The 18,257-nt window shown below is 52.9% G+C and overlaps 1 protein-coding gene across 1 annotated transcript; it reads right to left on the bottom strand.

The window, feature by feature from the left end:
- Window positions 1-1,134: 1,134 nt before the first annotated feature.
- On the bottom strand, window positions 1,135-17,549 carry CAVIN1 (caveolae associated protein 1). Its single transcript, XM_054224160.1, has 2 exons — window positions 16,929-17,549; window positions 1,135-2,210 (listed from the first exon to the last, which is right to left on the bottom strand). Exons 1-2 carry the CDS (start codon window positions 17,346-17,348, stop codon window positions 1,545-1,547), a joined length of 1,086 nt encoding a protein of 361 aa, XP_054080135.1. The 5' UTR covers window positions 17,349-17,549; the 3' UTR covers window positions 1,135-1,544.
- Between the last annotated feature and the right edge of the window lie 708 nt (window positions 17,550-18,257).

Here is an 18,257-nt window from a genome sequence, read left to right as displayed (position 1 = left end):
ACGCAGCCGCGGGTGGGTGGGTGGGTAGGGGGGGGCTCGTCCGGGCTCCCGCTGCCCCGGCACCGCACTGCCCTCGGTACCGGCCGCCCCGGCCCCGTCACTCCGCGGGGAGAAATTCCCGCGTGGAAACCGCTCGCGGGAGGTGCCGGGGGTGGGGGTGCCCGCTGTCCGGGGCGCGGAGCCGGGCTCTGCCCCGCCGGGAGCCCCGGGGCCGCCGGTGTCGCGGGGCTGGCGGCGGCGGCGCCGCCCGGGGGAGGCACCGGCCGTGCCGGGACAGGGGAGCCAGGACCGGCTGGATGCACCAGGCGATAAGAAGAAAAATAAATCTTAGAGGAAAAGCGTGTTTATATATTCGTTACGCCAGCGGGAGCAGCTCCCCGCCGCGGGGAGAGCCCGGGGAAGGCAGAGCCTGGCCCGGTGCCCCCTCGCCGTGGTGCCCGCGGGGGGCTGGGGGGGGTGAAGCTGCGGGGAGGAAAGCGCGGGGGGTGGCCGAAGCCCGAGCCGTGCAAGAGCCCTGGGGCGGGAGAGGCTGAGAGATGCGCTGGGCCGGTGTCAGGGCCGCTGTGAAGCCCAGGGCCTGGCATGGCATCCGTGCATCCCGCATCCCTCCGGGAACCTGGTCAGGGAGCGGTACCCTGCTGCCCATTGCCATCACCCCTGCGGTGTGGAGAGGCCAGACCCAGCACCCCCCCCCCCCCCTCCGCCGTGCTCCCCGCCCCAGCCAGCATGTTCCCATGGCCACCAGGCCTCCAGGAGCCAGATCAGTAGCCCGGGCAGAGGAGCCTGTGGCCCACACTGCACCTGCCACAGCCCCAGGGTGGTCACATCGATGGCCCCAGCGCAGCGGGGAGGAGCAGCGGGCCCGGGGGTGTGATGCGTACACGGGCACCGGCGGCGGTGCTGGCAGCAGGGTGGCTCTGTGCCGAAGCCGTGCCAGGCACTGCCAGGTAACCCAGTCCTCGGGAGGGCAGAGAGGAGCAGACCCGCCTGCCACGCTGCTGGCTCCATCGAAAGGACTCGCTCAGCTCTTCCCTCCCGCAGGCCGGGGGCATGGCAGCTCCTCTGCTCCCCTGAAGGGCGCCGGCAGCCCTCCTGCCTGCCGGGGTGGCCGCACGGGCTGGCACCAGGGTCCGGCGGGCTGCCTGGCAGGAAGCTTTCTTGACACCGGGTCTTTGCTTATGGAGGACGCTTGAGCTTTCCAGGTGTACAGCCGTTATCTTGGTTTTAGCACTCTCCAGCTGGGCCGGGTCCCCGTCTTCAGGTCTGGTGCTGGAAGGCTCTTGCGCAGCCTGCGGCAGGAATGCTCTCCGAGGGTGATTTAACAGTGTAAGAAAAACAGTCCCGTGTTCCTAACGTTTCTGTGTGCTAAAACTAAAATATAAAATACACCTTGTCCAAGCAGGCAGGGGATTGGCGTCGGCTCTGCAGGGTAGTAAAGATGCATTGTGTACACTTCCCCTGGGGCACCAGGGCAGAGAGATCTCGAAATGTGAATGATTACGTGTTCAGCCGTCGTCCGCAACCCTTCCGTGCTGCAGCCTGTCCTACTCGCTGTCACTCTTGTCCACCAGTACCGCGTCGGACTCCTCCGTGATCTCCAGCAGCGTGTGCATGTCGGGGCTCTCCCCACGCAGCAGATCCGAGTTTTCTCCCTCCTCTCCGCCAACCTCCACCAGCTCCGTAGCTTTCACTTCCACCTCGCCCTCTCTTATTTTCTTGACATGGAAAGTGAAGGGTGGCACTTTGTAGACGGCTGTCTTGGACCTGGCATAGATGGTGTGGTCAGGGGTGAAAGACTTCCTCAGCTTGTCCCGAGAGGTCTTCATCTTCTCTCTCCTCTCGTTAGTCACAATCTTGGTGCCCAGTTTGTTCATCCTCTTCTCCAGGTTGTGGCGGGTCTTCTCCAAGTTGTGGCGGGTCTTCTCCAGGTTTTCCTTGGTTTTTAGCTTAGTTTTTTCCATCTTCTCCTTTGAGAATGCCTTTTTAAAGTCATCCACTCTTTTCATGCCGCTCCTTTTGATGCGCTCTGCCCGTGACTCTTCAATAATCTCTTCAATCTCCACCTCTTCATCCGAGGAGAGCTGGACGTGGTCCTCCTCCGCATGGTCCTCACCCACTGGCACCTCCTCGCCCTCGCCTTCCTTCTCTAGCTTTTCGCCCTCCTTCAGAGACTTGCTGATGCTCAGTTTAGACGGGAGCTTCACTTCATCCTGCAAGACACAGAGCGGAGCCAGTGAGACACACACACACACACGCAGCCTCGGGAGCCAGCCCCCCCTGCCCGGCAGCACCGCAGAGCAGAAGCACAGCTACGATTCACAGGGTTCATGGCTAAACACACCCAGGCGACGGCAGGCCTGGGCTCATCCTCCCTTAGTGCACCCGATAAATCCCTGTAAATAGGATCTGCTCAACCTGCAGCAGCTTAGGGCTCTGCTGTATTTAAGCTCACGTACGCCAGCTCCGCTCACTCTGGGCTGGTTCCAAACCCATCCGTGACTCCAGCAGTGCAGGAAGGGGCCAGCCCTGAAACTGGCGACTTCTCCCTTCCTCCTGTGCCCCTGTCACAGTCCCGTGCCCTCCAGTTTCATCTCCATCCCAGGGTCTGGCCACCGCATGCCCTCACTCCTGGCCCCGCATCCTGCCGTGGCGGGGCGCAGGGAACCCACTTGGGCGACGTGGTGTCCCTTGGCCCCCCAGTGCCTGCACAGGGTCCTTCCCGTCCCCGCCAGCCCTCCCGCAGGTGGTCTTCTCCTGGTTAGACCGCTGGCCGCCCCCAGCTCTCTGGCCTGGGCAGGCCCAGTCCGGCAGTGGCCATGGGCACAGTGCGGTGCTGGGCTGCAGATGGCAGCACAGTCTGGAGCCGGGAGTCCGGCCACCGCACAAACTGTCCTGGCCGACCCCGGTCTGCGCTCAGACTTTCCCAAGGCCTTGCAGGATCCAGATGTGGGGCTGGGACATCTCTTGGGATGCAGCAGGCCACCCTGTTTTTCCCATTTCTCCGCTGGGGACTGAGGGAATTTGTCCGAGCCCATATCTGAAGGCGGCCCCGACTCGCCCAGCTAGGTCTGCAAGGTTACGCTCTCTCCCCTCGGAGAGGAGGTGAATTCATTCAGCTTCTCCGCTCTCCCGGGTCAGCCAAGTTTCTGATCCCAGTGGCAGAGGACAAGCATGTGCCCAGGCGAGGGGCACAGGTCTGGAGTGGGATTGGTTTTCATCTGAGCAGCACATAGCGTGCGTCCCTGCGGCAATGAATCACCTCTCTGTTCCCAGGACAGGCTGGAAATAGCCCATCACTGTGCGAAGCGTCACAGCTGTGCGATTGCAGCCCATGGCTCAGAAATTTATTGCCCGAGTGGTTTTAATCGACGGAGCTGGGCGGGAGAGGCACAGAGCCGCCGAGACGAGCGCTGTCACACAGCCAGCGGCAGCCGAAGGGCAGTGTGCGGGACGGGCGCGCAGAGAGCGAAGCTGCTGGGCTGAGGTTTTGGGAAAAGGATGGCCGGGCACCATTCCCAGCCCTGGGGCAGAGTGGAGCTGAACGGAGCAAGGTCAGGGGATCCCAGTCCCGCACCAGCAGGAGCAGGGCCCAGGGAAATCAAGTGCCAGACCCCGGGGTACCCCAGGCCCAAGTGCTTGCAGCATGTGGCAAATGCCTGCAGCGACTTGCCATCCTCCAGCTCGGGGATGCCGGGAGCGGAGCTGCCACGTGTCCCAGGAGGGTGAATTTGCCGTGGCATCTCCCGTGCAAGGCTGCACCCTCTGCGTGTCACGCTTGCACAGCAGCAGCCACTGCAGCAACACTAACGAGCTACGCAGATGTCTCGATCCGGGACACTCGTGATGGTCACACCATCAAAACAGCCACTGAGGCCCGGCCCCGAAGAGCCGTGCTGACGCCAGCCCCGCTGCGGCGCAGGTTTCTCTGGTGCTGCCATGGCGGAGGACGTCCCAGTCCCTTGTGCAGCACCAGAAGGGACGGCGCGTTCGCCCTGCGCCCCGAGCGCTCTCCCACCACGCACCGACGCGCTGCTGCTCCGGCTGACCAAGGTCACCACGTGCTGCGTCTCCTGAGCCCCTGGATGGAGGCAGGACAGGATGGGGCAGACACGGGGCTGCTCGGCTCAGCCAGCTACACTGTCCCCAGCCCTTCGTTCCCTTACAACACTTGAGAGCTGATATAAGCTTATTGAATACGTGACTCTAGCACAGCTTCACCTGGAAAAAGTTTGTGAACAATGAAAAGTCAGCTCTGCAGAGCGCTGGGCTCAGGGAAGGTGACACGGGCTGCAGCGTCCAGGGTCAAAGCACTGAGTCTGCCAGGGCAGGGGTTTCATTCTGGGTTTTATCCCTTTGCACTGGGCAAAGCTCTTCACACTCTGGATCACAGCTCAGGTCCCGAATACTTTTTGGAGATTAGGGTGAAGCGGCCAACATATGTTTTCTTCATTTGATGAGCCACTCCAGGAGAAAACAATACACACGCTCTCCAGAGGGTCAGGTCACTCCATCGGTGGGAAGGCAGGGATCCTGTTCTCCACAACAACACCTGCTGGAGCAATCCCAGAGACTCCCGGGGACCCTGCCCCGCCGAGCCCAGAACATCAGGAACTCCATCCACTTCCTTCCCTCCGAATCAACACAATGAGCCAGAACAAAGGCATCCCCCTCTCGCCTGGCACGACTGTCACTGGAAGCAGGCCATATCCTGCAAACTCAGATACTTATCGGCCCCTTGTGAGCTCCAGAACATGCGTATGCAGAAAGAAACACCACCTCAAAAACTCCAGGTCTGCCACATAAATAACCTCCTTTCCTTGTATTACACCAGCAAATCCATCTCCTGACTGAATTTTCTGATGTGGCTGAATGTGCTGCACCAGCAACACACCCACCCAACCTCGGCGGCATCCCGCAACTCTTTCTTTACAGCCATGAAGACACGGCCAGCAGCAGCTCCCAGTACGTAGGGCAGCTGGGACAACCCTGTCGGGGTGACGGTGTGGCTCTCTGCCATCCCTGTCACCTCATCCTGAGACCAGCTCCTTGATCCCAACTCCCCCAGGCTGCCCTCACGGACAGACCCACTCTGCTGCTGTCCCACGCACCGTCCCCGCAGGCAGCTGCCCCGCTCACGGACTCGAGACCCTGCTGAGGCCTCTTTCAGGAGCGCTGCCATTGCTCCAACAAGGAGGGAAAGATGGAGCACGGCTATTCCCATGCGTAAGGACGCCTACAATCCCAGCCTCTCCCCTCGAGGCTGTTTCCAAGAGCTTTTCTCCAGCTGCGCTTGGGAAACCCTTTGCAACCCTCACCCGGCCCCTTCCCCGCAAGGCCGGGTGACGGGGTAGCATGCCTGCCACAGGGCTGTCGGGCTGGCCCAGGGCCACCAGATAGTGCATGTCTCTTTCCTATGCCTGGTATAATTCCTGCATTTTTTCCCCCTGACTCCTCTTCAATCTGATTGCTTATCCGAGCCGCAGATAACCAGCTGGGGGACAGCTGGGGGATTTTCAGCGCTGTGTGCCCTGGGTCATTTTCCTGCCCACCTGCATCCCGGAGCATTCCTGCTGGATCTGCGGCTCGGGCTGATGCACGGGACAGCTGGTATGAGAGCAACCAACAGCTCTGGCACAGCCTAACAGGGACGAGTACGGTGCTGCTGAGCATCCCTCGTGTGCAGCTCCCCACCCGCCCCCAGGCACTGCCCGAACGCCCCCAGGGGTCTCCTCTTCCCTGCCAGGGGGTGTTTCTCCCATGGGGAAGGGGAAGGGGGGTTGCCCAGCATGGGCAGAACAACGCGCCTGCAGACACAGCCCGCGGCGGAGGACGATGGGACCTTGCTGGAACAACCAAGAACCATCCCGGGTCTAGAGGGGTGGCTGTTACACAAACCCCCACTCGGGGCAAGGCACTAGGGTCTGTGCACTTTGTTTCACTCATGACTCATCCAGATGAGCCACATTTTTAACACTAGGCATTCCAACTATATTTTTTACTGGGAAAACACTGACCCTTGAAGTGGGCGAGTCCAAAATCCTGGCTCTTGGCATCCCTGCCTGTTGGGGTGTTCAAACCCTGGCTCCCAGTCAGCAGACAGAAACCAGTGCTGTTCTCTGAGACAGCTTGAATCCAGCTGGCACAAAGACAGCGAGTAAACAAGATTTCTCAGAAGATTTTTATACCAGAAAAATCTTGCCCCGCTCCGTGCTCAAAGCAGAGCTACCCCCAGCAGAAGGACAGGCAGCGTGTGTGCGTGCTGGGACTGAGCGTGCCGACATCTGATGCGCTTCACGTAAACCTTCAGCTCCAATTCAAGTTCTACGTTGCCTTTCCCCATTTACAGTGCGCCAGCCCCTAGCCCGTGTCACAATCCGCGTCGTCCCTTTGGCACAGGGCTCCCCGGGAAGCGGTTTACTTTGGGAAGCTCCCTCCTGCAGACCCTGTGGGTGCCCAGGGGGTCCCTGGCGCCCGTACCCAGCGCGAAGGCAGCCGGCTGCCAGCTGACGGGGTGCTGGGCTGCTCTGGATTCCTCCTGCTTCAAACAACTCAGAGCCGTTAGATCCGCGGGGCAGAGCGGCCTCTGCCTTGCTCCGCTAAGTGGGCTTTTTTATCTGCCGTTGTTTTCCAGCCCGAGTTCCCCTGCCGTGAGTCACGCAGGCCGCCCCGAATGGCCGTGTACACACCGCCCGGTTGCTACAACACATGTAAACACTTCCCCTGTCCTATAAAGGGCCAATGAGAGACAGAGCTGAGCTGCATTCCCAGCCTCGCAGAGCTCTTCAGGCACTGCAGGATCACCAGCAAATCCGGGGAACGTTCCCAAAAGGCGAGAAGGGCTCCTGGATTGCTCTTGAAGAGGCTCTTAGTGTCAGCGCGGAGAAAAGAGTCCCAGAACTCCCAGCCACTCCGATCTCCAGTTTGAAGGTTTAATGGAGGATTTTTCACATGCGCATGCTAATCACATCTGTAATTCATTTCGTTCAGCTATTTTTACACAATTGCAAGAGCAGGAACAGTTGAGTTGGGTTGACATGCAGCCGTTAACATGCAGAACGTGACCAGCTCACATCCCCAGGCTCTGCTATGACCAAGAAGGGCTGACGCTGGCCGCTGCTGGGTGAGCGGTGCCGGCTGCACCTCCTGCCCCACGCCAGCCCTCCCTCTGCCCACCCAGGGCAGGCCGGGCACGCTGAGGGAGGGTTAAAAGCATCTGGGCAGAAGACAGCCCTCTCGGTCAGATCGAGCCCTGCCAGAGAAGAAGTTGTTCTGCACTCCCGTTGCCACAATGGCTGTTTTGCTCTGCCAGTCCCCAGAGGATGCTGTTGTGTCCTGACCATCCGTCAGCATCAGGGGAAGGACTCGGTCATTCCTGAGGAACGGCAGCACACCTGATTAGCCCCCACCGCCCAGCAGAGCTCAGGGATGTCAGGGTGCCCTGCGCAGCGAAGAGGAGCGCTGCGCTTTCTCCTCCAGCGCCTTGTTGGAACAGGCTCTTTCTGTGGAGATCATAATTGCTATCAGACTTTATTGCTGTATCACAAAAAAACTGCCTTTTTAAAAAAAATATCTTGTCTCTCTCCTTGAAAAGGAGAAATTTCCCCTGGCAGCTTCTCCCAGAGACCCTGATTCCCGGGCTGAGCTCACCTTCGTCCGGCTCTGGGGGAGTCCTGTCCCCCGACTGATGGCCGCTGCCACCCGACGGCACTGCACACACCCACAGTGCAGGCAACGGGGGCTCAGAGTATTTTCTCCAGCAGCCGCACAATAAGAGGAAGGCTAACAGGGCACCGTGCTGTTACCAGCGGCCCCTGTGGCACGAGATAAGCGTTAGATAAACAGCAGTTAAAGTCACCAGCGGCTCCAGGCTGTGGGCGGCAGCTCCCAGTGAACAGCGCTGGGGGCTGCCACCGAACAGAAATGGGTGCTGCAGCCCCTGCCTGGGACCACTGTAGTTTTACGTCACAGTTTGTGTTGTCTGCCTGCCTTTTATCTATTTAAAACAACAACTTCAAACCATTTCACAAACACTTATAAACTCAACCTTACAAGAAGCCTGAGGAGGTAGGGATTATCCGGTCAGTATTTCAGAAGGAGAAACTGAGGCTCAGAAAACAGGTCGGGTTTACCTAGTCACAGCAGATGCCAACAGAGCCAACCGCTCCTGGCTGCTAGCCCTCCACGCAAGCAGCACAGCAATCCCTCCCTCCCGGATTGCAGAAGTAGTGCACGCCAAGTCCCACAACGCCGGAGAGAAAATCCCAGCTCCTCACCATCCACTATAACTAGGGCAGAGCATGCAGCAAGCAGCAAGCGGATTAGTCAAAAGCGGAGGCATTTCTGCCAACGGAAGGATCAGCCTGGCAGGCTGAAGGTTTGCAGCAGCCCCAAGCAGGCGGAGAGGCAAAAGGCTTCGGAATCAGCAGCTTTCAGAGTTTCAGAAGAGGTTCAAAGCGATCTTCAGGGTTTTCCTCCCGCTGAGGCCCTAAACTGCCGCCTCCTCGCATGTCTTCTGCTGATTTGGGCCATGGCACCTTCCGCAGCGTTGGGCAGAGGGAACCGCTCCTGGAGACGGCTCAGAGGGCAGTCCCTGGTGACTCAAAGCGCACACTCGGGATCTTCTTGGGCTAAGACGAGGAAAACTGCGTTTCAATGGCCAGCAGAAAGGAAGCACAATGGAAAAACTTACCTGTCCCCATGGCAATCTGGTCAGGAACACCAGCAACAAAGTAATCCAGGTTAGCGTGAGAACAGGCAGAGAGAAAAGGCAGAGGGGGATGATTTAGTAAAGGGAGAAGCCAGGTAGCAAAATCTGACAGATAAGACAGTCGGCAAAGATTTATTAGAAGGAAGAGCGTCCTTCTCTAATTTACGGCAGGTCCTAGGAGATGCAGAACCCCTTCTATGGTTTCAGGCAGGTTTACACTGAACGCTGCCATAGGGCCGGATTCTGCTCTCTTTTCACACTGCTGAGTGATTTGATGTCAGCTGTTCGGGAGAGATCTCCAATTTCCGTGGTGTACCCCAAAGTAGAGTTTGCTTGTGTAAGATTATGAAAAGCTAGTGATTTTAAAACCCCATGTTTATTAATTCAAAGACACAAGCTGGAGAGATCAGAACAGCCGGGTGTGATTCCAGAACTCCATCGGCCAGTTTGTCTGCATACGACCGTACCCTAAACCAACACTGGACAATACCCAGCAGCTTACAGACGTCTGTACCCAGCGACACGGCAAACGCGTTCACCGCAAAATCAAACCCTCTCTCTCTGCTGAACACACTCTGAGGGCAGGGGGTGGCTACTCAGCATCCCTAGCAGCAGCTGGCATATAAAGTTAAGCCCTCCGTATGCAATAGGCATGGCCTCAACTCTTACGTTCCAAAGGTTGGACAGATTCTATCTCCAATAGTGCCAAGAGGTCCATAAAAAGAGAAGCCTCAAGTCCTTAGAGAGAAGACTACTGAATCCCGCAGTAAGAAGTCACCAAAGAGCACTGCTGAGCCAAAGGAAAAGATCTAAAATATGAAGGCGAAAAGCAAAATAGGTTGGGATTAGGTAAATGTTAAAGGGATAAACTATTTCATTCTCAAGTGGTACCTCCCTGACTAGCAGAAGCCTTTCTTCCCTCTGTAATTTCGTGTATTGTGCAATCTTCTTGGCACTTTTTTCTATCAGGTGCATCTATCAGGTGTCCTGCAAGCTACATCCTAAAGGGCTGTACCTTCTTCATTAGCTGGTGAGAATGAGCAGCACGGTACAGGCACTGGAGCCAGTTCAAACCTGATGGTGAAAGGCAAGGGAGGAGCGGCGTGGGCAGAGGGGGAGGCTGCGTTTGGAAAAGTGCTGTTGCCTCCCAGTGAGTCAGAAGAAAGGCAGGGCAGTAGGAAACAGAGAAGTAAATAGATTGCAGAGTGAAAAGGCTTCCCCCACCCCACCCCCCCGACAGCAGAAAAGTTTTGATCCTACTATCGGTCTGTTTGTACAACTGGCTTCACCCTCAGAACTGCTCCTCCCGGATAAACCTGTCTCGACTGATTAATAACTCCAGAGCTATTTCTGAACAGCAAACCAGTAAAGGTGGAGTTTGCCTGACAGACGATATGCAGATAGATCTGTGCTGATATTGACATTTGCATCCTCACATAAAGCTATAGACTAAACATCCTGAATTTTTTTATTCTAAATATTTGATTTTCCCTCACTGACACTGAGCATCTTTGTTTCTGGTCTTTGTCTTATCTTGCAGCTGGACAGTGGACCCACAATTCTTCAGGTACTTTGTAAGTTGTAGAAGATCTTCCAGAATCAAGAGGACGACATTATCCCAAACAGGAAAAAAAGAGGGCTAAGCATGTTGCCAAAAAGCTCGTGAGTCATTGCCGTGCTTTATATGGAGAATGCGTATTTTTCTACTCGTTACTTAGGCAGGGACAGCACATCGCGCTCTGGGCAGGGTAGCAAGAAGCAGCTTCAGGGAAGATGCAGGAAGAGCCATGGGTGTCACCAAGTCTGTGCCCAGGTCACGCAGGACGTTCTTTGGAATAGCGGCTGCGCTGGGCTGAGCGTGGTGGCCCACTCCTCCCGCCCGGCACAAAGCGCCTGCCTCCTCTGGAGCTGGGACGGGTGACAGCACGGTGAGTCACCTGCAGCACGCTCGGTGCCAGCCTTGGGCGCAATGCCGAAGGGCGCAGAGGGACGCCTGCCAGCTGCAGAGCCTTCCCGTTCACATAAAATGGGGGAAACACAGATCGTATGCAGGAGCACCACCTCTCCCACCACGCTCACAGCCTTCCAGTGCTCTGCGGGGCCTCTGACACTGAGCGGCTCTTACCATCCGCCGGTCAAATTCCCACCCAGGGGCCCGGAGAGTAACGGGACTGTTGATTTCCAGAGAGGCACGGTCTGAGCACTGACCGGCTTCTTGAATTCTTTGGTTCCTAATCCCAGACCCGCAAACTTGGTTACATGCAGCCTTGGAGAGTTTTTCCTGCTGTGTGTCCATGACGGGTTAATTTATTTTTGCTGGGGGCTCGTATCTAGCTTAAGAACGGGAAAATAAGCCACAATCTTACTGGAAACCAGAGCGCTGCAGCCACCCGGCCCCCTGAGCATGGCTGGCAAACTCTGTACTTCGTTACACTCCCGTGAGCAGTGGCCCCACCGGCATCACACAGACACGACGGATGCTCAGATCCACTGCTGATAGGCACAGGAGAGGCCCGAGAGAGGAATATGTGATCAGAAGGAATATTACCTTTGGGTTTACTTTCATGAGCCATTAATCACGCGATCTAACGTACCCCAGCTGGCTGAGCAGCCTCTGGCCCTTTGCTCTGAGACGATTTACTGCTGCACAGCTCCATATGTAACTATAACACTGAAAGGATTTCAGCAACGCAAACAGCCCTGGCGCTAACTGCTTATAAATAATACCTGAGCAATGAAATATTAATGCAGTTCATTCCAGGCAGCAACAGAGAAATCCATGCTCCAGAGCTGTCTTTTGGTAGAAAGACTGATAATCTGCACTAAGAAAAATCCTGGAAGTGAGAGTTATAAACATCCTGAAATATTTTTAAGGTTCAGCCTCCTGTGAATTATTATCTTATAATGCAGTAATGTGCGGAGAATATGAAGGATTCTTTGCACATCAGGATGTTAACATGGTGCCCCTTACAATGGATGGAGAATTCAGCGCTGCAGCCCAAAGAAATTGAGTTGAATGATATTTCTCTGCTTCCCCTGGGGTGGCATTTTTTCACCTCTAATTTTGGTACTCCTGTGACCAAAAGCAGGAGAAGAGAAGGGAAGATACAACGGCTTTCTGGGCTGGGACCCCTCTGTTCCAGCAAAAAAGACAAAGGATCAGAGACAAACAGTATCAACTCTTAATTAATTAATGGGTATCGGTTTGTATGATTCAGGTTTTTTGTGTTTTCTAATGAAGGCTTCATAGAATCACGGAATCTCCTGGGTTGGAAGGGACCTTTAAATGATGAATTCTCTTTTGTTTTGGTACTTCTTTTAAGAACAGAATACAGTAAAAGCAAATCCATCACCAGAGGAATATTCTGTCCCTACCGACCACACCAGAACTGTCATGGGAGGGGGTGTTTCTTGGGATTTGGCAGGTTGCTGATGCACAAACCCACCAGCGAGAAGCTCCCAGTAATTCTCTGCTGAACCTGGGTTAAGGAATGTTGTGGCTACAAAGGGAGCTGCTTTGGGGTGGATTCACAGCAAAACGAAAGCAGCCTTTTCTTTTTAAGTATTATCAGAAAATACTTACAAAACCCACTGGCTGCTGCAACGCAAATCTCTGCAGTGAACCACTGGGAAAACCAGATGCAGCACAGAGCGCTGCTCCAGCCCCAGCGGGACCCACGCGCGGAGCGCTCCCAAGCACATGGAGCCAGCTGCTGTGGCAGGAGAAGCGTAAGGTGCGTGCCCAGCGCCCTGCCTAGCCCCAGTACCGTCATTCAAATTTTATTTGAAATTTCTATCTATTTTTTAATTCCGGTCGTTGGGCAAGCTCCACTGAATCCAAAGTATGCGACCCACTCAGGCTGTTCTTTGGGACTGCGGATCACGCTGACTCTCATGAACCCTCTGCTGTCATTAGGCTCATAAGGTTTTTCTTTCAGAATGATTAATTTGAAACAAAACCATAGCTCAGGGCAGCAGACATGCTGTTTAGGAGTTGGAGAGAGGGTGCGGCGGCTGCGGTATGTGGCTTTGTACGCCCTGTTCTCCCTGCCCCGTGCCTCTCAGCAGACCCCTGAGCTCATGTTCTTTTCCACACTCTCTTTTGAGGAGCACAGACCTAAAAATGAGGCACTTCAAGTCTGGCCTCGGAATCTGTCGCATTAATGCGTGGGTTTGAAATTCATCCCTCCTCCCCACGATCGACAATCTTGTTGCTCTCGTCCGTATAAGGCCCCCTCAAGGCACAAAAGCCGAGCTGTGCTATTTATATTTCCTAGTCCAGCCCTACCTACCCTACACATTGTATGGCTGAGACTCCTGTTCTGCCCAGCTCTTGTAACCGCCCGGCCCTTCCTGGAGAAACCCCACTTCTCCCGGAGTCACCTGAAGAGCAGAGGAACCCACGGAGCCCCCGGATCTGTGCGTGGGGAGGAGCCCGTCCGCACACCGCCGCCAAGGGCCGCTCTGTCCACCAGAGAACGCCGCACACCAGGAGCCAGCCTTCCCTCCGGCTCGGCCCCGCAGAAGCCTCAGCATAAAGAACCAGCTCATTTTCGAAATTCAGCATTCAATATATGCGCAGCGTGCTGCAAGCATGCGGATGTCTGTAAGAAAATCAGGCCTTTGACATTTGCGCTAAGTTTAATTGCTGAAAAACGTTCGGAGGAAAAATGCCATGCTTATGTCAGCACTGACACATGCCATTCTTCAGACGACTGCGACACGCTGTCTGGTTTTAGAGCAGTACCTGTTTGCACGGGACATCCGTTATTTAATCGTGAACTGTAGTAACCAGCCCCGGATTCTTGTATCCTAAACCCAGGAGATTTGGGATGAACTCCCTTTCGTTTGTTTTTATCAGCAACCACTCTAACCAAATTTGTTGGTGTCCTGATTTCTCTGAAAGACGGGAGCCCAGGACGTGTGGCACAAAGGCGGCACTGAGGAGCTCTGTTCCCAGGGGCTGCTCGGAGCTGCACGTACTCACTTGACATCAGACTCTTCAGGAAGGCAAGTCCTGTTTACAGTGCGGGTCCTGAACTGCTGTTTACACAGCAGCTCCTCAAAAGTCTGGCACCTTTGGTTTTGGTAAGCTCCTTTTCAAAATGAAAAGGTGTGGTAATTTGGAGGGGGGTTGGTTTTTCAAATTTTATTCTCAAGAATTGATCTAATTCCCTACGTTAAGTCAATACAAAAACTCTTACCAACTCCCGGCAAAATCAGGTAAAGGTGTATTTGAGAGAGTGAGCAAGTGAGAAAGCACATCCACATCTACGTGTGACTGCGAGTAACGGCCCGTAAACATTCTGCTTAATGCCCCACCCTTAGTTGGCCCCAGTGAAAGTGATTTCCAGTTCAGCACTTTCTCCCCCAGATTTTGAAACCCTGCAGGCAGATGTGCTTTAGGCTCATCTCGGCAGGTCAAACTTCCCATGAACCAAATTTGATTTTCATTTCCTCCTAATCTAACAGCGAGCAAAATACAACCCCCACGAGTAGTTTGACCTCTTCTCCCAAGGTGCCAAAAGGTCTTATTTGCACTCCTGAAATAGTCCCTCCGTAACTGCTGGAGACTCGGTATTCAACACTGAGAGAATGATCAAACATCTACAACCAGTAAAGAACTGATTTAGCTTTACCTCCTTTTATTTCTTTGTACCGCAGAATCAGGCAATATTAAACCCCTATAGAGCACGACTACTGTTTTACTCGGCTATCTTGCTTGAAAATAGCCACTGCTGGGTTCATGTAATACTTTATGTCTCTTAAGATGAGTTTCTCTCTTGTTCTCTAAAAGAAAAGACTAATAAATCTTTGCATTTTTAGCTCTAGCAACTGCAAATGCAGTTGCACAGCAAAGTTAATCACAGCTTTCCCAAAGCAGGTTTTTCTGAGTTAGAAAGTAGTAATAATGTTGCTCACCATTGGAGAATTAATTACATTTTCAACAAAGTATCTAACACAAACCTCCATAGGTGGTGGGTCTTGCGAAGGGAAACACCGAATTAGGAAGAGTTATTTTGCCGTTACTTTTTTAAATGATAGACAGAGTTAGGAAAACACAGTGAAGTTTCCTCTTTTAAACTCCCAGGGTGGAGCCCATCATAAAGTTTTGGTTTTATAGACTCTTGAAACATCTTTTAAAAATTTCGTGATTATTAATACTGAAACACAGAAGGATGTTAGTAAACAGGTAACCCAGCGGGGATCAACAAGGCTTCTCGCAACAAACAACATTGTTCAATATCAGTAAAGCAGCTGAACATCATCCTCGGTTTGATAAATGCCTTTACAATGTACACACAAAAATATCACTTCTTTCTGTAGAGAGTTTTATTCTTAAATAGGTCAGCATTATCTGTTGTTGCATCTTATCTTGTTTAAGCACCAAATTAAGAGCTAATCAAGAGTTTCTCCTCCAAAAGAGACCTTCGTTTGCCTGAGCGGTGTCCGTCACAAGCCTGCGCGCTTGCTGCCACCCCTTCGGTGTCCCCAGAGCTGGATCCTCACCTTCTGAGGCGAGGGGTGCCCAGGCTCCCCGCGCAACCGCCAGGATTTCCGTGGGGGCGCAAAAAGCTCCATTTCACATAAAACAAACCTGGAGAATTTCTCGCTTGTGCTCTGCGGCCTCCCAGTCAAATCACATGCTGGGAAATTGTTCTGAATTACAAATCATTCTTTTTTCTTTTTTTTTTTTTTTCCTAATATCTTCACGATTCACAAAATCCCTGCCACAGTCCCTTGTCCGCTGATCCCCTCGGAGGCTGCTCTGTCCTGACTACATCAGCAAGAGTATCGCCCTGATTTCCTTTAGAAGCACGATTGCCTTTTCATATTCAAGGAGAAATTCTATTCAATATTCATAAGCAACAGCAAACCGAAATGAACAGCTCACAAAATGACAGTCTGACAATGTTTAGGATGCTTCCAAAGGATCTAGAAACTTGCCAGCTTCCTACCTATTTCCGTAACCCACAAGGAATGTTATGCTTAAACAATCCCCTTCGCTCTTCTCATTTTGCAATTCTTGTTGCTTCTGCAGTACACGTGGAGTTCTATTTTCTTTTTCCATAGTTAGACCTATCCTCCCCCAAAAGCCTGATACAAAGAGTAATAAATATATATATATATATAACTGGTTAGGTTGCCCGTATGATCTCAATAGGCTCGAGTATTTAAGCCTTTCAGGCATGATAAAACTACAAATGCTTAAGCTCTGAATCAGAGAGTCACACAGGCCCCTGCACTGGGTAGATTCCTGAGCCTATTATGATCAGCTCTCCCTCCAAACGCTGTAGTAAGAAGTGTTTTCCCTTTTTTTTTCTGGTTTTCTCTCTTCCTGTAATCAGCACTGGATGCTTCTCTATTTGTCCCTGACGCTGTCTATTATTAACCCAGAGGCTTCTAACTGAATCGTTAACTATTTCACTCACTCTTCTTCCGTGGCCCAATGCAAGAGTTCACTCTGCTAAGGAAGACTGACTCCAGACAGGAAAACTGACAGAAACATTTTCCTCTCTTTCTTCTTGTTTAATATTAAAGGAAAAAAAAAAATCAATGTTTAGCGCAGGGGTTGAACATCAAGCAAACCAAAGTTGTTATTGAAACCAGACAACTAGAAGATTCAAGACTTGCGGGTTGCAGAAAAAAGAACGTGGAAATCTGTACAAGCACAAGGGCAAAGGCAGACCCGCGTACCAGGGACCTCAAGGAGCTGTTCTGTATTTTCTTTAATATCTCTGTCTCTCCTAGTCAGTGAGATTAACCCTGATGCTGGGCTTACTGACTCTTGTTGTTACCAGTTGCATGTCACAAATCTGAAATATTACCGCTCTCCCCGTAGCAATACACATGTTGCCCCTCAGTAGAAAAGACGCTGGCAGACAGCTCTACAATACTGCCTTCCAGAACCCAGTGCATTCTTGTTCTTTTTTTAGCTAAGCAGTAAAATCTGGTTATTTTGATACTTCTGCTCCATTGCAAGGAGTGCTTGGGGCCATTCTCCCCATCTTTGTTAAAATTCCTGTTAAATGTAGCAACTCTTATTAAACCTTGTCTTAGATCCCATAGAGAATGTTAAATCATGAATGAGCGCGCCACTTTGGACCCACCCCCACTTGGACCACCAGTCAGGGGAGCTCGGGAGAGCAAGGGACTGACCACGCAGTGTGGCAAGAAAACACCCACTGACAGGACATAAAGCCATGAAACAGCTCCTTACCTGATAGATCATGACTTTGAAGTTTCTGCGTTTCAGGAGCTCCGCTTCGTTGGCCTCCAGCTTCTTTATCTGCCCAGCTTGCTTCTCCAGGTTCTGCCGAACGGTTTTCACATTGACGCTCACCTTGCGCACTTTTTCCAGCATCTTGTTGACGGTGTTGCTGGTGGTGGTGTGTGCCTTCGTCAGCTTGGTTAACTCGCCCTGGATGCTGGTCACTGCGCTATCCATCTCTTGCTGTCTCTCCTCCAGCTGTGTTTGGGTCAGCTGGATCTGATCCACTGCTCCAATGATCTTGTCCAGAAGGGTCAGCACCATCACACCATTGATCTGGTCTGATTTGATGGGTTCTTCAGGCGCTTGCTCCTCAGAGGCCTCGGAGGCGGTTGGTGGTTCGATAATTTGCAAAGTAGTATCCTCCATGATCGCCTGGGAGTCCTGGCTAGCAGAGCCCGGAGAAGCTGTCACTGCAGGGAGAGAGAGGAGGGAAAACTAAACCCGAGCCTCAGCTAAACTCTGCGCTGGGAGAGACGCCAGAAATGGAGAGCACAGTGTGTGGACGTCTGTGCTGAAATTCAAATGGCACAGCTCCGCAAAGCCGGCCAGTGAAACTGCCCTGCAAAATTTTCCAGGCTTGCAGGTCATTGGCTGACTCCACCTCAGCTATATAAAAGGAGCCCGCTGCCAAATGCCTGACGACCCACCCTTTCTGAAATGATTAAAATAGTTGGAGGGGAGGCGATGGCTTTGCATGCAAACACAGGCACAGCTCGGCGAGGAATGTAAAGCTCTGAAACTACAACAGCCTCTTCTTTACCGTAACTCTAAAGGCACTATAAGTAATGAGAGGAAAAAATAAAAAACCTTGAGTAAACGGCTCGGGGAAGCTGCTGGAATGAAAGCAGCCCCATCTGGGCACAGCTGTACACATAAAAGGAAGGCTGGTTTAAACAACCGCACACGTTAAAGGGCAGCTGAAAAATTCGGATCTTTTGCCAATACTTAGGTTTTATTTCCAGGACTACGAGAGCTTCAAAGAAAGGCGACAATTAGGGTTGAGTAGTTATGGGATGTAACTTCTGGATCATAAAAATGCACACTCCCATGTGTGTGAATGTACACAACAGACATACACATGATACACACAGTGTGCACCATGTCTCTACGCAGATTTAACACAGAAAGGATAAATACAATTCACTCCTACAGCGAAGCAGCTGGCCATTCCCACCTAGAAGCAGCTCTCTCAGCTCTGCTGTGCTCCATCCACCGACAAATCTAGCCACTAGACTTCCAAACGTGCGATATGCTTCAGCATACGCCACGCAAAAC

Source organism: Rissa tridactyla, chromosome 19, assembly GCF_028500815.1.
Source record: "Rissa tridactyla isolate bRisTri1 chromosome 19, bRisTri1.patW.cur.20221130, whole genome shotgun sequence".
NCBI lineage: Eukaryota > Metazoa > Chordata > Aves > Charadriiformes > Laridae > Rissa > Rissa tridactyla.
Note: the sequence above shows the minus strand (reverse complement) of the source record. Positions and strands in the feature narration are given on the sequence as shown.